Genomic DNA, 24,388 nt, shown 5'->3' with positions numbered 1-24,388 from the left:
GTGTCTATTATGTGGCCGTTATGGAAGGTCATGTGATCTGAATATGTGCATCACTTAAATGTATAGGTAATAAAAACAGAATTTAGTCAATGACCTTGTTATGGATAATAAATTAATTGAAATAAGACTTGTATATGTGATTAATTATTACATATAAAATTAATTAGGAGCCAAGGCACCTATTGTATCCGCTGGCGTTCTTCTTCCGTCTCTTCTTATTCTTCCACTCTGGAAGTCTATGGTGGTAACCCATAGAAAGCTTGCGGGAAAGTTGTGAAATTTGGCACACAGATAGAGGACAGTCTGAACTGTCACCATAGCAAATTTGGAGTCTCTAACTCAGTCCCTCTAGCGCCCCCAACTGTTCAAAGTTGCACTTACGTTTATGCTAATAACTTTTGCGCAAATGAATTTGATGAAAATGAACGTGAGGCTATATCTCCACAACGCTTTAGCGTATTCTGGCCAAACTTGGTGTGTGTTCTGAAAACCACGACCTGAGGCTACCTGCACATTTTCGGGACAGTGCCACCTAGTGGTCAGCAGATATGAAAAATGTCACTTTTTGCTTATAACTTTTAAATGGTGTGGCCAAAAATAAACAAAATGGCCTTTTTAGATTCGGAGCGGCATGCCGAGTCATACGATACCCAATTTTGGGCGTACTCAACAAGTTTTGGGGCAGCGCCACCTTGTAGTCAAAATTAATAATGAAATTTTCCAAAAAATGCTAATAACTATTGATTAAATTTGCCTATTGTAAAACTGATCTTAATAGATTCTAAGGGTCATGCCCAGAACACAGACACCAATTTTGTCAATCGGCCGAACTTCCTGTCCGCCATTTTGATTTTCCTTAAAAACCTACTTTTTCAAACTCCTTCTGGACCTTTGGTCCGATTTTCACCAAAATCGAATCGTATTATCTTCAGACCATGCCAACGACTCTGAGGCTATATCTCTGCAATGCTTTGGCATATTGACATAAATAACTTTGCATGCATCATTGTCACTTCACTCTGACCACACCACATCAATTTGGTCACAGCGCCACTTATTGGTCGAAAAACATAAACCATTAAATCATATTACTAGTGATCGTATCTATGATTTTCAGGCATTTTGCCTAAAATCATCTTAAAATGTCTTTAATTGCTCATTGTTGCAGTTGGCCTGATGCTTCCAGCCATGCTGGCATGACTTATCGTGCCTTCTTTGTGCTTGGCCCGTTAAAGGGTTACTTCACCCATCATTTACTTTCATCTTTTCATAATTTACCCTTGAAGTCCCAGCTTGTGATTCCTTTCCCTTTTCTCCTCTCTTGTCACTTCCGGCTATTGCTTCAAATGTCAATAATAAAGGCAGAAATATAACATGTAGGAAAGTAGAAACGTTTTTTTTTTTTTTTTTTTCAGTGTACATGACTGTAATTGAAAAAGAAATCAAGTCGGACTACCTTTACTTTGGAAAATGTTTTAAATAGTTTTTATGTATGTAAATATAATTTGTCCACAAAAATATGCATATTTTCATATATCATTTTGATTCTATTGTGTTTTTTTTATTATTACGCATCCCTGTCTAGCTGCATTTTTAACAGAGAAAATGTTTAAGAATGTATTAATTACTTAGAACATTCTATTACATTTATGCAGAAAAATATAATTTCCTCTGAAAGCTTTTACCTTTAAGTACTCCGCAGTCTTTGCATGAAGTGTTTACTTCCTTACCACTTTCCCTTTGTTTCTTCCAAGAACCCTTTCTCGGTTCAGGTCGCTCTTAAGAGTTGTTTTGACAGGAAATATGAGATTTCATCAAATAAAGTGTGTGTGCTAGCATTGTCACATTGTTGCTGATGAAAATGATGTAATACGAAGCAACAATATGCACCAAATCGCTGTTGTACTGTCGTACTTCCTTTCTTTAGTATCCACATTTCCTGAAGAGAGATGCCAACCGGCTGCAGATCATGCTTCAAAGGAGGAAACGCTATAAAAACAGAACTATTCTGGGCTACAAGACGCTGGCTGTCGGTGTTATTAATATGGCTGAGGTACGGACAAATGAATCACTCGAGCCCGGTGTCCAGTTCATTGAAACTTGTGTCAGACAGACTGTGACCTTTATAATCTGACCCTTCTTTACCAGTAGTAAAACTGGCACATACTCACAGCTTTCATGTGAGGTCAATATGTCGATACTTGTTCTCTCACATCCCACATTAAAGAAGCCATATGCACTGATAGCTTAGTAGTGATGCATTGCCATTGGTTTGCCAGCTCTTTGACAGTAATGGCTGATATTTACACTCTGCATAGACTCTCCACAGTGCTGTTTGGCTGTAGTGGCAGATAGTTATATTTGCCACCCCTTGTGAAAAAGAAGTGCAGTTAATCATCTTGAATGCAATGTGTATTTAAAATAAATATTTATTTTTAAACTGTACTTGCAGATAATATAATATTAATGAAATAAAAGGCCATACATTTAGAGAGTACACTTTCATGACTATGTTTCTGAACACACTTAAGTACACTTTTAAATCATTATGTTTTAATTATCTTTTGTTTTGCTTCCCAATTAACCTGAATTCATCCTACGTGACATTTTCCGTACAAATTTAATTTTAGTATATATATGTAAATATATATGCTTACATATATATATATATATATATATATATATATATATATATATATGAAGAGTTCAGATGCAAAAGCCTCTAAGTGCCATCTGAAATTTTCTTCTAGAATGATCATTTTTATCAAGCTCGTATATTTAAGGTAAATAATTTCACTTAAATGGCAATGCAAATTACCTATTAATTGTCATTTAAGTGAAATTACGTAACTTAAATATACAAGCTTTATAAAAATTATCATTCTAGAAGAAAATTTCAGATGGCACTTAGAGGCTTTTGCATCTGAACTCTTCATATATATATATGTATATATATATATATATGTATATATATATATATATATATATGTAATTATGAAATGACATATAGAGATGAACTTAAGTCCTGCTTAAGTGGGTGAAAAAAGCACTCTAAAGTTCAGCTAATTACATTTTTTGTACTTGCAGATAATATAATATTAATGAAATAAAAGGCCACTTAAGAGAGACACTTTCATGACTATGTTTCTGAACACACTTAAGTACACTTTTAAAAACTGCACTTGTAATAATGTCAAATTAGCATACTAAAGCACATGAAAATTATTATAATTATGATTATAATTTTAACTGTATTGTGTTATTCAACATTACATTTAAAGCTAATATATTTTAAATGTACTAAATTGCAACTTCATCATTATAAATGTTGCAATAGAAACCTTTAGCCACAGCTTTACTGTAAACCAATAGATTTTGCGAAGGGTGAGAAAGTATCAGTTCGCTAACTCATTAAAATGCAAATATGATGCATATATTGGATGGATATTCATTGCTACATAGAAGTAAGTGCAAAGTGAGTGCAAAGTTTTCCTTCTCTTATATTTGTAAGATTCTCTCAACTCATGTTCATAATCATTAGCGACTATTTCTTCTTGTTCTTTTGTTTCATGACTGATACTCTTAAAGAGGAGTGTTAGGAGGGGGGCCTTTATGTGAGCGTAGACCTACTGGTACGTTATATTCATCTGTGAAGCTTTCTGAAAGTTATTCTCTGCAGTTTCACCCCCACAAATTCCAAACTCCTCTCTGCTGAGATTCCAGCGCTAATCATATTCAGGAGAGACTCGCCATAGAAAACCTCAGGGGGCGATCCGTCAGCCCAAGAGTTCGAGGAGGAATGCCAACCTTGAAACAGACCAAAACTGAGGAGTCGTGGTTGAAACTGAAAAACGAGGACAAGAAGGCAACTTATTCAGATGCCTCTGTTGGCGTGTGGCTTATTTCAGAGTGTTTGTGTTTAAAGGTGATGCAGCACCCGACAGATGGAGGCCAGATTTTAGGACTCCACAGTAACGTGAAGGAAGCACCGGTGCGTGCAGCAGAGCTCAGTGTTTATTCACTGTCCAGTCAACCTATCGACCCGGAGGACGGCAGTGGGCAGCCAGAGACAAAGGCCAAAGCTTCAGGTGACTGGTGGATCAATGTATTAAAATAGAGAAATGTGTGTCACAATTAGTGTTGTCATTGGCGAAATCCAATAGGATTCCAGGAATCCACACAATCATGAATTTCCTATGAGGGCGAAAGATTTTCCGGTAACACTTTACAATAAGGTTCATTGGTTAACATTAGTGAACTACCTTAGTTAAAATGAACTATGAAATGAAATATAATGTTAGTTAATATTAATTTCAACATTTACTAAGACGTCATTAAAATCAAAGGTTGTGTTTGTTAACATTAGTTAATGCACTGTGAACCAACATGAACAAACAATGAACAGCTGTGTTTTTATCAACTAACATTAACAAAGATTAATACATACTGTAACAAATGGATTGCTCATTGTTAGTTAGTAAATACATTAACTAATGTTAACTAATGAACCTTATTGTAAAGGGTTATTGATTTTCCAATGGAGATTTTGAATATTGATTCACAATTGAATAGAAATTGAATATCTATTCATATATATTGACAACAGACAATGGACCTTTCTTGCTCACGAAATGTATCAAAATTTCACAAATGTGACCGCATCTTAATGAGAAGGAAGGGAACATAAAGGCCAGATTTTTAACCACTACACCAAAACACCCTGTGTATCCAGTTACATTATTCCATCAGTGATTAGCTTTGTTTATGTTCAGTCATTACACTGACCATAAGATGCTAATGGGCAGTTTGAGTGCATTAAGTGCAATAAAGATAAACGTCCCCCGGAAACTCTCTCTCCTCCCATCCATCCTCTTTAAACACACACAGAGAAAGGGACCGATGCTGCGGTGCATTAAAAGGGAAAGTTGCTTTAGCAGCTCAAGTGTTCTCCAATTGGAGCTATAAAATTGCTGCGTGTTTTGAAATAATCATTTTAATGCTTTGGATTTTTCTGTTGGTCAGATGGTACTGTGTGTCTGAGGCCTTTGCTGCAGTAAAATGTCATGGGGTCATTAAATGCCTGTGTCTCTTTGCAGACCGTTCTCCAGATATGGATAACTATTCTGAAGATGACGACGATAGTTACTCATCAGAGCAGGAGGCGAGCGATGACGCCGTTCAAGGCCAGGTCAGGAGGAGCTAGCATGTTTTTATCATTGTTCGAAGAAAGCCCTACATTTTTAAAAAGGGGTGAAATTTCTACTTAATTCCCTGATTTAGTGTGTCAATATCATTGGTCTTGTTGGTGTTAGTTTGCGCCACATAGAGTATGTTAATTTCGAAATAAAACTGTGTGGGAAGAATTTACTAAAAATGAATTGCATCCGCTGATAGCATTGTTTAGAGACTGGTGACTGGGTCTAAACAATGAGATATTTTGCATGGCCCAACATGGTTAGTGAATTTGCCCTTGTATCTTTAGAAAGGATTGCCACCTAATAAAATCGATCGACATTTCCTGAAATTCTGTTTTAGGACCTTTATGATGAGGATGATGATGTTCAGCGGAAGCCCAAAAAATCTAGAAGGAAAATGATCAGAACTACATCTATGACCCGGGTATGTACAGATCAACTCCCTCTGCACTTAATGAACACTTTACAGAAAATGATCGGACCCAGAATCGAGCCCTGAGGAACACCATTTGTAAAAAGTCTTTGTATATCGGTTCTGCTAACTGATATGATTCAGTTGAATTATGTATTGTATCATATCATATTGGCCACCCTATTCTCTATTGGTATCTGCAAATCTTGGAATTATTGTCTCGACACAAGTCACTTCAGGCAGCTAGATAGAAACAGAGACAAATTGGCTTTGTGTCCTTATGTGTTTGGTGTTTGGTTCGGTGTTATCTAGTTCACAGAAGGTCATAGAAGGTGATGTTCTAATCCTCTTGAAATAAGCTCACAATTAGGAACACAAGTGTTAACCCAGGATCAGTGCATGAACTAGAACAACACTAATGTAGATTTCATTCCACACCTGCCATTCTGAAACACATTATGAAAAACTGAGACCCACTTTATATTAAGTGTCTACAACTGCTATGCACTCATATTTAAATGAATCATTGATACAATTCACTTATTGTGTACAGACTGTATACTGTTGAATCTGCTCCACCCACCTTTAAACCGACTTCCATATAACCACACCTATCCTTAACCTTACCAGCAAAGTTATTTTGCAATAAAGCATGAACACGAGTTTGTTGCACCTAACAGTTTTTTGATGCAAGTAGATAGTAGTTAAAGACACAATATAAAGTGTGACCAAGATATTTTTCGTTTTGTCTTTTGCTTTGACCTATTTTACTGTTTTAACTTTAAAAAAGTACCATAATTTTACTGTGTTTTATGTGCCATACTTCTTTAACTGTGAACTTGATTGCATTGAACAGTCGCAGCCCAGACGTTTTTCATGACGTATTCTCTCAATCTCTCTGTAGCAACCCAATTTCAAGCAGAAGTTTGTTGCTCTCCTGAAGAGATTCAAAGTATCTGATGAGGTGAGATTTTCTTTTTGTCTTTTATAAGTTACAAGAGAGAGAAAAACATGTTTGCCTGAAGTTCTGCACTCTCCACTCTCTACTCTGTGCTTTGAATCACAAAAATCACTTCAGCCATGAAATTCAACCTTTATAAAAGAGTCCTGGGGCTTGGCAATGATTGATCTAGTCGCTGAAATGTGAGGGGAGCTTTGATTTTTGCAGTGTAAGATGTGATGTAGAGCTCTTCTAAAACTAAACTGACTGTTTAGCTCTGAGAGGACACATGAGGCCATGATGACTTAGGTCACACATGCTTATATAGCCCACAGGCAAGATTTAGGCAGCTTTACAGTCTCATTGTTAGAGTCTAAGCTTGTTAGCTGGTAGCTGTTTGACTCTTTGACTTCATCGTCCCCTTGCCTTGACTCGGTTATCCAAGCCCTACAGGAAATAATCCAGATTTATTTGGCTATCAGTCCAGCAACTTCCTGATTCAGGGTGATGACACAGATTTGTTGCATTGGCAGGCAGTTCCCCGGAGTAGCATTGCCAACATGGGCTTGTCAGTTCAATAGCTCACTTTGACTGTGTCCTAAATCACCTCCCATACCCTCATTCACGATTCCCTACATCACTCCACTAACAGTCCACTTGAAGCAGTGAATGAACACGAGTGAGTGAATTGCCGCTTTTGCATAGTTTGAGCTGTTTAATGATCATTTGAAACTTAGCAAACTGTAGTAATGAAAACATTTGTCCTGAACTCTGCTATGGAAACTAGCATGTGCAAACCTTAATTAGACAATTCAATAACCAATTAAAAAGGATGTTATACCTGTATGATATTACGCTGTAGCCACATTGGACCAGCGGTTTGTAATGGATGGATGGATGATTCAGTTGCGGCGCCATCTTCTGGTCAGACGTTAAGTGTACATCGCTTGTAAACTCGTTACTGCGGTGCATTGTGGGATTGAATGAGTGCACTCGATAACGTCTACTATGGTTTCGGATAACACTACAAATGGCTGTTCCCTGAAATAGTGCCCATTTAAGGGTATAGGGGGCGATTTCAGACACAGCCTTTGGGTGTGTCTCAAATGTGCAACATATTTCAAAACACCTGTGACATAAACCTATGGAAAACAATGACTTTGGGGAGTTTCCAATCACAGCTTTCCTGTTGGGAAGTAGTTACAGTAGTTTATCTTTTTTTTTTTTTATTGAGAAATAAATGACCACCATTCGTAGCACGGCAAAACACACAACGGCATTGATTTGATAAGTGTAGCAAAACACTGCTAACGTAAAGTCTGACAGATTCTAAGACTTTAAATTCCTGGAACGTAGAGTGTCCACTGAAGGATGAATGGATCAGCTATGAACTAACCTGTTTGTTGAACAACTTTTTATCATCCTGGAAAAGAAGCAAAATAGTGTAATTTCTAGTAAATTCTCATTATTAGGATTACGATTTCACATCTCTCTTCCACTTTGTGTGTCTTTTCTTTTCTTTTCCACAAGGAACTTCTTTCTGTGTTTTAGCCTCAGCTGCCTGAGGAGAAGCATTTTATAGTATGAATGGGTCATTACTGGTGATTGTCCTGTCCTGTGAAAATTCAGGCTGAGAAAGGGTGCATTCAATGTCTTCGTTCTTTCGGGACATGTTGTTGTTTCTTTATTAAGTGGGTGAATCTCACGACGAAAAATTCACATTTTCCCACACAAATAATTTAATTAAGCTATTCTAATCATTTTTCATAACTTATTATAATATAAAAAAAACAGATTTTTTTTTGTGTAGCTGAGATTTACATTTTTATACATATCTGCATTTAGCTTTTGTTGTGCTGGCTTCAAAAGGTATTGGACTCTGATCCGGTTGATCAAACGCAGGAGGTTGAAGATCTGGATCTCCTGTATGACAGTCTGGAGGTCTATAACCAGAGCGACAGCGGCCCAGAGATGGAGGACAACGAGAGTCTTCTCAGCACTCCCAAACCCAAACTAAAGTAAGAGTCATGAGTCAAAGTCATTTCACACGGCGGCCATCTTTGAAACGAAGCCGCTTCAAAACCTTTTGCTAATCATTTTTCTCGAACCAGTGATTCAGTGCGCGTATCAAACTGTCAAAGTTACGTGGTTTCAGGAAACGAGGCTTTGTTACGTCATTACGGTTTTGAAGTGTTTTGATATTTTAATGGTTCGCCGCTAGGGGGCGATGAGCTCTTTGAACCCATGATCCAGTGTCTATATGATTTTTACCTGATCTCAGATCAATTTTATAAATTTGTAGACATTTAATGACACATTTGTATAATAAACATGATGAGTTGTAGTTAAAAGTCTCTTATTGGTATGATTGACCAAGCTCTACATAAAATAAACCAAAAAAGCCCTACAATTTGACTAAAATGATAAATTATGTACACTGTTCTGACCAGCAGGCGTCACCAGCATAATTAATGAATAATTCTGCGAAGAAATTGATTAAAAGTTTGGAAAAGCTTTGTTTCCCCCATCACTTCCTCTCGGGCAGCTGTTTTAGTCATGCTAGTGCAGCTCCTATCTTTTTGAGTGGGGAAACATCAAATTCTCCAAAGCTGTTCATCAATCTTTCGACTAAATTTCATATTTGAAATCTGACAACAACTGTCTCAGAAATTTTGTTTCTAAACGCTCAAATAATGGCAAAAAACTGCATTGTTCAGGCTGCATCTGCAGTCCTAAGCGTGCGTTTGCATTGCACAATTACTTTACCAATTGACCGTTCGCAAAGACCCGCCCCCTTTAGTTACTGTTGCTATGTCCGCCAAGCCACGCCTCTCTCACGCCACACCATGTTCTCACGCAGTGAAAGAGACAGAATACAGACAGGACAGACCAGGTTACTTCTGATATGAAACAAAGTCTCACTTTTCAAATTTGGTCATTTATTAAAGAAATTTAAACAATAAATAGCGTTTTGTGGCTCTTAAATGTGTCTGACAGATCGCCTCAGTTAAAGCGGCTCGTGAACCGATCATCTCTTCCTTCTAGTTCATTTATAGCATCAAATAAACATGAATGAACATCAGGAGGAATGTTGTTTTAACCGCGGAAAGACGTCAGTACACTCCGTTATTCAACGTTCAAATCCTCCAACGTTAATCTACTAACTCTCCTGACTGATTTGTCGGACAAAAATGGCGGATTCGGCCGATGGCGGATTATGATTGGTCAGATCGGCTGTCAATCAAACTCCCTGCGAAGGGTCAATTGGTGATCGGCTTTTTTATTCAGAAGGCGGGACTTATTCCGCCATTTTGCACGTTGCACTTTCTCCCATTCATAGCAATATGAGTGCACCATCTTTGCACATCTAAAGTCTTTGATCATAGTGATGCATATTAAACACAAAAATGAGAAAGTGTTTGAGCAAGATTTACGATTTCAATGAACATCGCCAACTGTCTCACTGAAAATGAATGCCTTCCAGACAGTGTAAACACTTGACTGATACTGTATCGCTGACCATGAAACCCAGCTTTTGGCTCTTAGAGTGTTTTTATATTGTAAACGTGTGTATGTTTTCCACTCAAGGCCGTTCTTTGAGGGAATGTCTCACTCCAGCTCACAGACGGAGATCGGCAGTTTGCACAGTCAGAAGAGCCAACCGAGAGAGCCGCCCGCCACTGTACGTCTCACACACACACACACACACACTCCAATTATACTATTATTCTGCCCTACAAAGGTTAAACAGTACACGCCAACACTGAAACTGAGAAACATGCCTTATTTTTATATTTTGGTCGATTTTATACACATTTTTACACTTTTTCTTTCTAAATCTGAGCAAAGTCAAGCCAAATCCATCTCTTAATGGACAGATCATAGTCTAATAGACCCATTTATCTCATGACTCGATTTTGACAAAATACGTAGTAAGTGCTTATTGCCTTCATCAGAAAATATTGTAATCCCATTCATTGTCTCCATAGGATTTTTTTTTTTGTATGGCAATGTGTAAACTCTTAGACACAGACACATAATATATTCTCCTGTAGAGCCACACATCAGTCCGAATTCACACTGATAAAGTCTCTATTACCATGCAAAAGGAACCTGAACCTAAAGAGTTCAGGAGTGCCCACCTATTCCCATGAAGCATGACCGTGTGTGTGTGTGTGTGTGTGTGTGTGTGTGCAGACTGGTGATCTGTTAACAGTGGACAAGAACAGAGCAGTGTGTGGACGGTATCCGGATGACCCGGCAGTGTTGGACTCCGCCGCTGCGGTCAGTAACGATTTCTGTGTTAATAATGTACAGCATTTTAGGCACACAGAGGTGCTAGTTTCAGGCATTCTCTACTGAAAAATAATAATTAATCATTTATGCACATAATGTATTTATAAAATGTATAATTTTATATATGTATATATTTATGCATTATATTCACTGTAAAAAACGGTAAACAACTGGCAGCTGTGGTTGTCAGCATTATACCGTAAAAATACGGTGTGTTACTGTTTATGAAATTAACAGCTAAATACCGTTTTGTCAGCGACAGTATAAAACTGTAATTTAACAGCATAGAGCTTTTACCGTTATAAAGCGGTTTACCGTTTTTTACAGGATTATCTTTTACAGTGTATATTTATATATGTTTATATTATATATTTTCCCCATAGGCGCTTTGTAAAAGTATAATATAATATAATATAATATAACATAATAATATATAATATAATATAATATAATATTATATTATTACATTTTAATAATATAATATAATCGGCCATTGACCGATTGTTTAAAAACGACCAATGATCAGTGTTGTTTATATCCTGTCAATCAAAAGGAGGAGAAAAAACTCATACTGTGTGTGATGAAAATCTCTCTTGTGTTGAATTTAGGGCTGTCAAAGTTAAAGGAACACGCAGACTTTTGGGACTTTAGCTTATTCACCATATCCCCCAGAGTTAGATAAGTCCATACACACCCTTCTCATCTCCATGCGTGCCGTAACTCTGTCTGACGCACCCACCGCTAGCCTAGCTTAGCACAAAGACTGGAGGTAAATGGCTCCAGCTAGCACACTGCTCCCAATAAGTGATAAAATAACACCAACATTTTCCTATTTACATGTTGTGATTTGTATAGTCACAGCGTGTACAAATAACAAGGTCACATGAGACACAGCCATCTTCTAACCGTATACATACAGGGGAACTATATTCTCATATGCTGTATGCTAGCTGGAGCTGTTTACCTCCAGTCTTTGTGCTAAGCTAGGCTAGCGGTGGGTGCGTCAGACAGAGTTACGGCACGCACGGAGATGAGAAGAGTGTGTGTGGACTTATCTAACTCTGGGGGATACGGTGAATAATCTAAAATCCCGAAAGTCGGCGTGTTCCTTTAACACGATCAATAACGCATTAAAATGTTAAAAAAATAGCATCAGTAAAGCAGGTTTTATTTGACCCAATGAATCACCAGTACAAGCCAGGGCTGCAGGTCCACATTTTCTCAATACATCAAACATATTTCTTCAAACAATGACGAAATCCAGCGCTCCATCCTTCTTTCATGAGGGCTGTGCTGTTTTTCTGCTTTTGTGCACTGACTGCTGATAATTCAAGGCTACGGTCTGTGTCACACACTTAATCAGTTATAACAGTATCTAGTGTGTGGAAGTCACACACACACACACACACACACGCACACTCTTTCAGACACACCACGATTCTGCTTTGTGGCTAAGTGGCCGTCTCCACGGCAACATGATGATTCCCGTGGCCGTGCGAGCCCTTGAAGAGAGGGATGCGTGTTCCCGGCTGATGTTTGTCTCTGCGCGCAGGAGCTGGTGGAGGACGAGGCCACATGTGACGCCAACATGAGCTGGGACGCCAGCGCAGAGAAGCTAGCAGGAACGGTGGGCAAGCTCTGCAAGACTGAGTCGCAGACGCTCATGTCGCCTAGGTAACACACACTCTCGCCTTCCTGCTCTCCTTTTCCATCTGTTTCACATCACGACCTCTCACACAGCCCCGTAGGCGCTAGTCTTCACCGCCGAATTAAAGATAGTCCCTCCGGATGTGCCCGCACGTGGATGTTTCTGTAACTACAGGCAGTTTTATGTGCCAGGGGTTCATTTACTGTGTATTTAAGGGTTCGTTCACCCGAAAATGATTCAAGTCATTATTCACTCACCCTCAAAGCAAGACTTTCACTCATCTTCGAAATACAGATTAGGTTTGTTTGCTTCCGGTTACCATATTTGATATGCTCTATGCATGTGCATTGATCAATGTTTATAAATGAAGAAAAGCCTTCATTAAATCTGTCATATAAAGCGATCATATCTCTTCAAAAGCCTTGGATTCTTTTACTTTTTCAGTGTGTTTATGAACTTTCGGAAGCATCACAGTTTTGGTGGTTGTGAAGCTTTGGGGGTGTTGATGGACTCGATCTACTCCATCTGTGTTTTGATCACCGCTCTGAATCCCATCTGGATGTAATCTTTGATAAAGACGTGATTTTCTCTGATTTCTGCTCAAAATTTTACTTTTTTTTTAATGAAACTTTCCCACATTCAAGTGTTTATAAAAAAAAAACATGTTTCTTTTGATATATTGCATGTTCAGATATTCAAACAACTAAATATTCTGGGGGCCGTGACAATTTTGTGAAAATGACCAAAAGCGGGGAAAGAGTTAAAAATAGTTTTGTGTTTTGAAGACGAACCAAAGTCTTATTGGTTTGAAATAAAATGAGGTGAACTAACCCTTTAAAATATTTTTTAAATATGAAATAATTATTAATTTTAATTTTAATTATTAAATATTAAAAATTTAAAATAATTAATTGTTTAGACTTTAATCATGTCCTAAAAAAATCATCATAAAAAGTTATAAGAATCTAAATAATCTGTGAAACAGACATAAACCAATATTTATTCTGTGAAAATTATTTATATTAATATATATAAATGTTTTCACAAATTACCCTGGCCAACATTTTTTGTCAAGATAAAGGCGAGCATCGTTAGTAGACAAATTAAGTATCTTTTCTAGATACATTAGACATTAAGTGAAACCAATTTAGCGACTAGGTTAGTGACTTTTCAAACCCCTGTAGTGACTTTTTCTTCCTCAAAAAAGCGACTAGTGACGAATCTGGCGACTTTTTGGATTGCTGGGTAACAAGTCATTCATTATTTAGATCATACACATTCTGTTGTCTGACAATAAATATATCATTGAGTAATTGAGAAAATGACAGTATGTGAGCACAGATTAGGTGAGAAAACAGATGTAAAGTGCAGACAGTCGGTGCATTACATCATTTAGCGACTTTTTGAGCATGCTTCAGCTACTTTCTATTGAAAATAGTCGGCAACACATGAAATGGACTGTTTTTGATTGGATGGAAGCAAATCGTCTGAATGCAAGCTTGCAGTCGATTGTAAGAAGGGGGCGGGGTTTAAGCAAACAATGATTGGAGAAGTCCTACGTACATCACCTGAGAGAAGTCTGTCGTTTCACCGTCATTTTGAATTAAAAAGGCCAAATTTGTGAATTGTTCACAATAAGCTCAATAACATGCATTTAGAAAATAGACAGGGTGAATTGTCATTTCATGCTGACTTGAAAAAAACACAATGTGAAAAGTACGTTTTAAGCAAGTTTATTTTCTGAAAGTCCACAGGACAGAAAGCGCTGAGTTGAAGAAACAGCCATCTGTTATATTTCTCTAGTGGTCCATCACGTTTGTTCTTCCGTGTCGTTTTCTAGCCGGTTGTTCTCTGTTAGATGGCATATGTGTGTGTTTGCATTGGCTAATGAGCTCATTAAGACTCAGTCCCCGAGCGAGGGGCTCACAGACACTTTAGTGAATCTGGAACACAGCAGCGCATCAACGATTCGCCTCTTTTGAGCTGCTTTTGTTGAGCCTCGGGAGGCAGAAGATGCCACAAACTGTGTATTATAGAGCTGCAGATCTTAGTTCAGACTGAAAAGACAACTGGAAGCAGCAAGCGTCCTTCATTTATGAGTTGCATACTCTACATTTATTCCACCTAAACCAGTTTGGACCATCTAGAAACCAGTTACCATGATCTAAGGGTGTGTTCGCACTTGGCAGGTTTGGTTGGATTAAAACTAACTCTGGTGTGATTGCTCTGTTAGAGTGGTTCATTTGAATAAGGTTTTGTTCACACTTGTAGTTTGGTCCGGTAATAGAGACTTTGGTTCTGAGTCCTGGTCCGCTTAGCGTTTTACATTGGCATTTTAACACTGAACCTAAAGATACATTCACAACCCAACTGGTCGACTTTTATTATGTCTATTTCGCGCTGGAATTTATCGAACATCCAAAGCGATGCTGTGTTCTGGGCTAAATGAACTTGTTGTGTGTGTGTATACATATGATGATATTCTGACCAGCTGGGATCTCTTGAAGAGCTTATAAAATGTGTAAAGGAGTCAAAACAGCGGCAGGAATCCCTCCGTCACACACAGAAATGAAGATCTGATGTGAGGAGAGCGGTTCTGATCCTGTACTGAACTGTGATGGGCAACATCGAGACTATGACGAGAAAAAACGATATGCGTGAGCATTCTGTCCTTTTTAGGGCCGCATCTTGTGACATCACGTCCTGTTTTTGGTTCGTTTAGATGTTTTTGGTCCGAGTTGTGTTCATATTTCATTCGATCCGCACCAGAGTTCGTTTGTAAGCGGAGAGAGACTCATCTTTTCAGCGTCGCTCCACTTGTTTGATGCTCCAGGGTTCGGATGGCAGTGTTCACACTTATCCAGATGAACCGCACTGACAGAGCAATCGCACCGGGGTTCGTTTTAATCCAACCAAACATGCCAAGTGTGAACACACCCTAACTCTATCATTTTCTTTTTTGGTCCGGACCAAAAGAACTGAACTACAAGTGTGAACACAGCCTAAGACACATCTGAATTTAGCTTGGTTTTCCAGCTAAATGTCCTGATAATTTACTCTCCCCCACGTCATCCAAGATGTTCATGTCTTTCTTTCTTCAGTCGAAAATACATTACGATTTTTCTCCATATAGTGGACTTCAACGGTTATCGATGGTTTGAAGGTCCGTTTCAGTGCAGCTTCAAAGGGCTCGACTCGATCCCAGCCGAAGAATAAGGGTCTTATCTAGCCAAACGATTGGTCATTTCAACATGATTACATAATGCGTGGCGCATCGCAGAGCTAGTGCAGGACGACGAGCGTTTGTGGTTAACCCTTAATCGTTGTTAAAAAAGGATAACACTTAAGCTGTTTGGGGTCAAAATGACCCCAAAGTTTTTGGACATTGCTCTATGTGTTAGGGATAGAATACTGACATCTGCTGGTTTGTGGAAAAACTTTAGAAATTATAATTAAAGAAAGAAATTGCAATGACCACATATATCCAATAGAGGGCCATAGAGACTCATTCATTTTCACTTCATTTTTCTTGATGCTAAACTTCTCCTCACAACTTTATGATATATATTTTGTGAATATTTATTTAAACATTTTGAAATACATAAAAAATATGTAGTTTTGTCAGAGTTATAATTTGTTGTTGTTTTCTGATATATTTTGAATTATTATTATTATACATATATTTACAAGTCACCACTATGACATGACTGTAATGTGTGTGTGTGTGTGTGTGTGTGTGTGGGTGGGGGGGCAAGCTTGTTCCATGTTGCATATGTGACATTTTTCAGATTTATGCCAGTTTAGTTGATTTTATTTGCCAATTTCTATAAAAATGCTCTCTGTTGCAGTGACATACGTGTGTGTTTGTGTGTGGTTGTGTGTGTGTGTGTGTGTGTGTGTGTATGAGATAGAAAGTTCATTCCACTTTGGGTTTATGCTCTTGGACCAGACCTTGATTTAAATGTACATTTTTTTAGATTTATGCCAGTTTTGTTTATTTTATTTGCCAATTTCTGTAAAAATGCTCTCTGTTGCAGTCACATACATGTGTGTGTTTGTGTGCGTGTGTGTGTGTGTGTGTGTGTGTATGAGATAGAAAGTTCGTTCTACTTTTTATTTATGCTCTAAGACCAGACCTTGGTTTATTTGTAAAAATTTTCAGATTTATAATGGATTTACTTTTATTTTTTTGACAAACAAAATTTAAAAAAGTAATTTTTTTCATTTTCCCATTCATTTTCAATGTGGGGTCATTTTGACCCCAAACAGCTTAAATGGTAAAAAAAAAAATGTACACACCTTTAGAACAACCAAATCAAGCCCAATTTTTTTGTGCATGTTTACATAGATTATTTAGGAAAAGTCACAGAGTTTCATGCCCCTGCGATGAAGGTAACACTTTTAAAAAATGAAGGAAAAGTCCATTGGGGTCATTTTGACCCCAAACAGCGATTAAGGGTTAAAAAGTATATAAATGTTTATTTGTCGAGACTTTGAAGCTGCACTGAAACTGCAATTTGGACCTTCAACCCGTTGGACCCCATTGAAGTCACTATATGGAGAAAAATCCTGGAATGTTTTCCTTAAAACCTTAACTTCTTTTTGACTGAAGAAAGAAAGACATGAACATCTTGGATGACGTGGGGGAGAGTAAATTATCAGGAAATTTAAATTCTGAAGTGAACTACTCCTTTAAGTCCAAAAAGTCTTGCAGGAACTCTAATAAATCTGAGAATCTGGAATCTTCTTCCAGCAGTTGTAACATGTCTCTCTCCTTGTTGGCTGGCCAGTAAAGCAGACGGTAAGCTCCAGCGGCGTCCGCGCAGCACGTCCATGAAGGACAGGCAGAACTCTAAAGCTCAGAGCGACCGAACCAGCAGCATCGAGAGCGAAACCTCGCCAGAGTCCAGACTCATCACACAGGTTTGTGTAAGTGTTTGTGCCTGACGATAGAAGAACAAAGAAAACACTGAAAGACAAATTAGTTCTCGTTTTCCGACCCAACGTCCTTCTTGTTGCAGCTCCCGAGGAAATCAGTGTACGATCAGCTCAATCAGATCCTGAACTCTGACGAACATCTGCCAGAGAATATCATCCTTATTAACACTACAGACTGGCAGGGGCAGGTGCGTGTTTTCTACCATGTGTTTGTTTGTTTTATTTTTTATATATTTGGGATTTGTTTTTTCAATCAACATACTGAAACATCCTTAAAACAGTATGCATGTACTTGACAATTAAAATTGTGTAATGAGATATGACTTGTTTTCATAGAATATATCTTGAAATATGTTTATTATTCTTACCCTGTTGGCATATATTTGTTTAGTTTAAAGTGTGATCCTTACTAAATTTGGTACGTTGTGTTCCGAATATGTTTTTGTAATTTTGCATCTCAGTGAAATGTATCTTGTTTCGATGTTTTGTGTAAAAATTAATTTAATGTTTTTAACAAAACAAAAATACCAATTAAAAATATTATTTTGTGTGTATTTTAGGGTTATTCCAAAAACAGGTGATTTTTAAATCCAATTTGAATGATTTTTAGCCAATTTTGTAGTAAATTAGTGTGTTAATGTTATATGTTAGTGTTTAGTAGTGTTTTTTTCTTTCTAGTTGAATGAGGAATCAACTAGTCGATTCCACTACCTTAGTTGGAATACGACTGTAACGTCAGTTAATTTTGACAGGTTATTTAGCAATAACTAAATAACTAAGCTTCTTTTAAAGGTAATTTAATGCTCATTTTTCTACAAATTTCCAGTTTTCAATAATCATTTGTTCTTCATACAATAATGGTAACATGGTTCAGATATATATTCATTCCATTTTATGTATGCTTATTATATTATATATATATTTAGTATGTGTGTGTGTATGTGTTTATATTAATGTTCTGGTTTTGTTGTCAAATACTTTTAGTTTGCTTTTCTTTGTGTACTGTGTTCCCACTCGTCCTTTGTTGTCATGGTTATTCATTACGTTATTAATAAGTGCACAGAATTCATTATCTTGTGTTCATTGTCTGGTGTTGGTTGTGTTTGAGTACACACTGTTATGTGATTCTCGTTCATTACTCCTCTCTTGTGTTGTTTAATTAAAGTTAAGCTGCTAATAGATCCACTTGCCACGTCTCTCATCTTCTCCCTCAACCCGAGTGCGACAGAACACTAGACTAACAGAAAGAATATGGATTGAGCAGCAGAATTCATCTCCTTTGCCCGTGAAGATCTCCCTATATTGTATTATTTAAATCATTGTTTTGGATTGAGGAGAACTATTACAGCCCCCTGAACTTTAAGAGAGGAACTTGGAGAGAGGCCATTCTGCAGTGTTTGCAATGTACTTACCCCATGATGTTCTCGTCCATCATGAACCCCGCAGAACCAGAACCCACGCCCACCAACGGAGAAGAAGTATTTACCCACCGCAGATCTGGAGCCAGTGTTAACGCCCACCACGGACCCTATGCCAGAGCCTATGCCTGCAACAAAGCCAAAACCTGCAGCCACGTCCGTCCCCGATTCGAAGACCACCGTCCAGTCTGACCAGGTGTCTGAGCCAGCTTCTACAAATGTGCCAGTGGGAGTTTTAGCCGAGCTAGATGAACACTCCCTCCGCTTATCCCTGTCAGTTTCATCACCTAGTGTTAAGTGTTCATTGCCCTCCTCTGCCTAAACCAGCCAGTCCTTCGGCCCCGCCTTCACTGGCTCCCTCCAGTCCCTCTTCTCCTCCTCTGTTGACTCTACCCTGCAATTCGTATCCACCTAGGGTCTTACGTGCACCAGCTATGCCGTGGCAAATGGATTCCCTGGCTGTGCCTCGGGCCATCAGGCCCTTAACTCCACCTCGGCCCATCGACCAGTCGGCTCCACCTTGGCTCCTCGCCCCCTCAGCTCCACAAGGGACCGCCTTCCTCGTGGCTCCACCTCGGCCCATCAATCAGCTCCACCAGGGGCCGCCGTCCTCACGGCTCCACCAGGCTTCCTCGTGGAAAGGAAGTTCTCGCTGCTCCACCTTGGCACCTCGCCCCCTCAGCTCCACCATGGACCGCCGTCCTCACGGCTCCACCAGGCTTCCTTGTGGAAAGGAAATTCTCGCTGCTCCACCTTGGCTCCTCGCCCCCTCAGCTCCACAAGGGACCGCCGTCCTCACGGCTCCACCAGGCTTCCTCGTGGAAAGGAAATTCTCGCTGCTCCACCTTGGCTCCTCGCCCCCTCAGCTCCACAAGGGACCGCCGTCCTCAAGGCTCCACCAGGCTTCCTCGTGGAAAGGAAGTTCTCGCTGCTCCACCTTGGCACCTCGCCCCCTCAGCGCCACAAGGGACCGCCGTCCTCGTGGCTCCACCTCGGCCCATCAATCAGCCCCACCAGGGACCGCAGTCCTCGCGGCTTCACCAGGCTTCCTCATCGCTCTGGCTCCACCTTGGCTCCTTGCCCCCTCAGCTCCACCAGCGTTCGCCGTCCTCGCGGCTCCACCAGGCTTCCTCGTCCCTCTGGCTCCACCTAGGCTCCTCGCCCCCTCAACTCCACCAGGGAACGCCGTCCTCACTGCTCCACCTTGGCTCCTCACCCCCTCAGCTCCACCAAAGACCGCTGTCTTCGCGGCTCCACCGGGCTTCGAGCCACCTTCCGGCCTGTGTTTCTGTTTTCATTTGTGTTTGCTAAGTTTGGTTACAGTTTATCCTTCTGTTAATAAAGTCTATTTTGTATTCATCTTCCTCGTCCGACCTGTTACCTACATCACGCTTTGCCGATGCGTGACACATACGTGTGATTACATAATACTAAAAACAGAAAAGAGGAGACTTGATTTGCTTGTCCCAGAGTTCACTGTTTGATTTATTGACTCGTACATTATTTTAATAAGAGCTGGTTATGGTGGTAACAGGGCTGACGCATTAACCTGGGGAAACAAAGTGTTTTTATCACTTGTCTTGTCTGTTTGGATTTATTTGGACATTTGTCTTTCCCTGAGGCAGACGTATACCGCTGGAATAGCCATTATGTACATTGCAGTCCTCATAACTTGTTTCTTTTTTGCCATCCTCACAATTTCCCTCGTGCTGCTCTCTGACCTGTGACCTGTGTTTCTGTGGCAGTATTTGAATGAGATTCTTCAGGAGCACAAGCAGCCTATTGTGTCCACCGTTTCCCCCGCAGACGTTCAGGCCGCCTTCAACACCATCGTCACCAGGATTCAACGATTGTAAGGCCACTCAAATTCCTCACTGTCCACTCACAACACAAGAACAATCCCTAGCTTGCTTTATTAGAAGTTTTTATTTTGTCTTAGTGAGAACTGATTTTGTAAATCTCATACAGCTGCAACTGTAATGCACAAACACCACCAACCATTAAAGTGGCAGTGGCGGGCGACCAGAGTTACCTCAGCACGGTCCTACGCTGCTTTGTGGAGCAACTCGCCAACAAGACGCCTGATTGGTTGAGCTACATTCGTTTCCTGGTCATTCCTGTCGGTAAGCAGAATAAAGCATCTGAAGCGCAGAAAATATAAATAACTCTTAAAATTACTCTCAAAATATACACTACCAGTCAAAAGTTAGAGCTTTTGAAAGAAGTCTCTTCTGCTCACCAAGTATGCATTTACAGTATTTGATCAAGAACACAGCGAGCTGGAAAAGCGGCTTTTGAAACTTGATCATCATCTTTTTGTTCTTCCTTCAACCTTGTGTGACTTATAGTAAATTGTAATCAAATGTGATCCACTTCAAAGGCAATCCAAACAGGCAGGCAAACAAACAAAACAACCTCTAACATAGACGGTGACCGGACAAAGAGTGACTGTGAGGGTACAACTATTAAGGCAAACACAAACGAGATGATGAATCAAACACAGCTGAAACACATAACTCATAATGACGGTAACCAAGGATACAAACGAGTGGTGGGAAACTAAGACAAAGGAGAACATGTGACTGAGAAAAACAAACTAAAAGTCAGTGAAAATAAAACTCACTGAACAGATCTGTGACAATATTCACATAGAAAACAGCTATTTTAAATTGTAATAATATTTTACAGTATTACTGTTTTATGTTTGATCAAATAAAGGCAGCCTTGGTGAGCAGAAGAGACTAAATTCAAAAACATTAAAACATTCATAATTATTATAAATACACTGTAGTGTAATTTTTTAAAATCTAATTTTCTATATATTCTATCATATGTTAATAGAATAAGCTGCTTTTTTTCAGTAAAACTGTATATGTCAGAAAAACGTGACCGATTTTTCATTATGTTAGTTTTCACAGCTTAATGGGAGGATTCCAACAATTCAATTAAACCCTGTATTATGTTCATAATAGAGTTTCCACCCAGCGGGTGATATTATTTATGGGCCAAAGCCAGTTTGTATTCATATCTGGTGCTTAGCAGGTGTTTATTTTGGACTTTGGTCAGATGTGAAAGACAATCCTTTTATTAAGTGGTATTTCTTCAGTATGAGCAAAATGTACTTTGTTTTTACATTTACATTTACATTTACATTTATTCATTTAGCAGACGCTTTTATCCAAAGCGACTTACAAATGAGAACAATAGAAGCAGTTAAACTAGCAGTAGGACAACAAAATGCAAGTGCTATGACCCTTCTCAGTTTAAATAAACGCATTTTTTTTATTTATTTTTTTTTTTTTTTTTTTTTTTTTAATAGAACAGAATAGAGTAGTAGAGAGAAAGTGTTAGTATTACTGGATCAAGTGCTGTCGAAAAAGAAGTGTCTTCAGCCGTTTCTTAAAAGTGGCTATGGACTCAGCCGCTCTGGTTGAGTTCGGCAGATCATTCCACCAGCAGGGAACAGTCATGGTAAAGGTCCGAGAAAGAGATTTTGTGCCTCTTTGAGATGGCACCACAAGACGCCGTTCACTTGCAGAGCGCAAGTTCCTGGAAGGCACATAAGTCTGAAGTAAAGAGTTAAAGTAAAAGGGAGCAGAACCAGTGGTTGTTCTGTAGGCAAACGTCAGTGACTTGAATTTGATGCGAGCGGCAACTGGCAACCAGTGCAGTTTTGTGAGGAGAGGAGTGACATGTGCCCTTTTCGGCTCGTTAAAGACCACTCTAGCTGCGGCGTTCTGGATCAGTTGCAGAGGTTTGACTGTGCAAGCTGGAAGACCAGCCAGGAGAGCGTTGCAATAGTCAAGTCTGGATAAAACAAGCGCTTGGACAAGGAGTTGAGTAGCATGTTCTGATAGGAAGGGTCTGATCCTCCTAATGTTGTACAAGGCAAATCTACATGACCGGGCAGTTCTTGCAATGTGGTCTGTGAAGTTCAATTGATCATCAATTACCACACCAAGGTTCCTGGCTGATCTAGATGGAGTTATGGATGACGAGTCTAGCTGAATGGTGAAGTTGTGGTGAAGTGTTGGGTTGGCCGGGACCACGAGTAGCTCTGTCTTCGCAAGGTTTAGTTGAAGGTGGTGGTCCTTCATCCAGCCAGAAATGTCTGTCAGGCAGGCTGAGATACGATCAGCTACCGTCGGATCGTCGGGCTGGAATGAGAGGTAGAGTTGTGTGTCATCAGCGTAGCAGTGATAGGAAAAACCATGTTTCTGAATCACAGATCCTAGTGATGTCATGTAGATGGAGAAGAGAAGTGGTCCAAGCACTGAGCCCTGAGGCACTCCAGTAGCTAGATGTTGTGTCTTAGACACCTCACCCCTCCACGAAACCCTAAAGGACCTACCTGAGAGGTATGACTTGAACCATTGGAGTGCGGTTCCCGAGATGCCCTTCGTCTTTAGGATTGACAGGAGGATCTGGTGGTTAACTGTGTCAAAGGCAGCAGACAGATCCAGCAGGATGAGAACTGAGGATTTGGAGGCTGCTCTTGCCAGTCTCAGAGCTTCAATTACTGAGAGCAGGGCCGTCTCAGTTGAGTGTCCGCTTTTGAAACCAGATTGATTGTTGTCCAAGAGGTTGTTCTGTGTAAGGAAGGAAGAGATCTGGTTGAAAACAACTCGCTCAAGTGTTTTCGCGACGAATGGAAGGAGAGATACTGGTCTGTAATTCTCCAGATGTGCTGGATTTAGAGTGGGTTTCTTAAGCAGTGGGGTTACACGAGCCTGCTTAAATGCTGTGGGAAAGGTACCAGTGTGAAGAGAGGTGTTTATGATGTGTGTGAGTGTGGGTACAACTGAGGATGAAATGGCTTGAAGTAGGTTAGTGGGAATAGGATCAAGCGGACAGGTGGTAGGGCGATTGGAAAGGAGGAGATTGGAGACTTCTGTCTCTGAGAGTAGAGAGAAGGAGGGTAGAGAGTGCGTGTTAGCTGGAAAAGTGTGTGTGTCAATTTGTGGATTGCTAAATTGGCCGCTGATGGAGGTTGTTTTATTTATAAAGAATGTAGCAAAATCGTCAGCATTTAGTGTTGATGAAGGAGGAGGAGGAGGAGGGTTGAGAAGAGAGGAGAAGGTTTTGAAAAGCATGCGAGAGTCTGAAGAATTGTTAATTTTGTTGTGATAGTAAGTCATTTTAGCAGTAGAGATATTATCAGAGAAGGAAGAGAGGAGGGACTGATAAAGACCAAGATCAGTAGGATCTTTTGATTTGCGCCACTTCCTCTCTGCACCCCTAAGTTTCGAACGATGTTCCCGGAGAACATCAGATAACCAGGGGGCAGAGGGTGTGGCGCGGGCTGGCCTGGAGGAAAGGGGGCAGAAGGTGTCCAAGCAGGATGTTAAAGTGGAGAAAAGATTATCAGTTGCACTGTTAGTATCTAGTGTTGAAAGCTGATCAGGTGGAGGAAGTGTGGATGAGACCAGAGAGGATAGACGAGAGGGTGAGAGTGAGCGTAGGTTTCGCCGAAAAGTGACCTGTGGAGGAGTGTGTGTTGTGTTCCGTGGCAGGTTGATGTTGAGAGTGAGGAGGAAGTGA

General features: G+C 39.7%; 1 protein-coding gene across 4 annotated transcripts in view; it reads left to right on the top strand.

Moving 5' to 3' along the window:
• The window catches only part of LOC307169191 (phosphofurin acidic cluster sorting protein 2), a 69,898-nt gene that overhangs the window by 30,781 nt on the left and 14,729 nt on the right, over window positions 1–24,388 (top strand). For 2 of the 4 annotated variants that reach the window (XM_079889662.1, XM_079889664.1), the window contains exons 4-16: window positions 1,928–2,053; window positions 3,926–4,088; window positions 5,097–5,188; window positions 5,536–5,619; window positions 6,512–6,571; window positions 8,417–8,565; window positions 10,136–10,229; window positions 10,745–10,831; window positions 12,396–12,517; window positions 17,282–17,414; window positions 17,513–17,617; window positions 20,593–20,699; window positions 20,816–20,970. In XM_079889662.1, coding sequence (XP_079745788.1) covers window positions 1,928–2,053; window positions 3,926–4,088; window positions 5,097–5,188; window positions 5,536–5,619; window positions 6,512–6,571; window positions 8,417–8,565; window positions 10,136–10,229; window positions 10,745–10,831; window positions 12,396–12,517; window positions 17,282–17,414; window positions 17,513–17,617; window positions 20,593–20,699; window positions 20,816–20,970 — 1,477 coding nt within the window. Of the gene's footprint in view, window positions 1–1,927; window positions 2,054–3,925; window positions 4,089–5,096; window positions 5,189–5,535; window positions 5,620–6,511; window positions 6,572–8,416; window positions 8,566–10,135; window positions 10,230–10,744; window positions 10,832–12,395; window positions 12,518–17,281; window positions 17,421–17,512; window positions 17,618–20,592; window positions 20,700–20,815; window positions 20,971–24,388 lie in introns of all 4 variants that reach the window. The other 2 variants (XM_079889663.1, XM_079889661.1) reach the window with 1 other exon arrangement.

Source organism: Squalius cephalus (genome assembly GCF_949319135.1).
Source record: "Squalius cephalus genome assembly, chromosome: 13".
Taxonomy (NCBI): Eukaryota; Metazoa; Chordata; class Actinopteri; order Cypriniformes; family Leuciscidae; genus Squalius; species Squalius cephalus.
The sequence above is the reverse complement of the archived record's forward strand: the minus strand, read 5'-3'. Positions and strand labels throughout refer to the sequence as shown.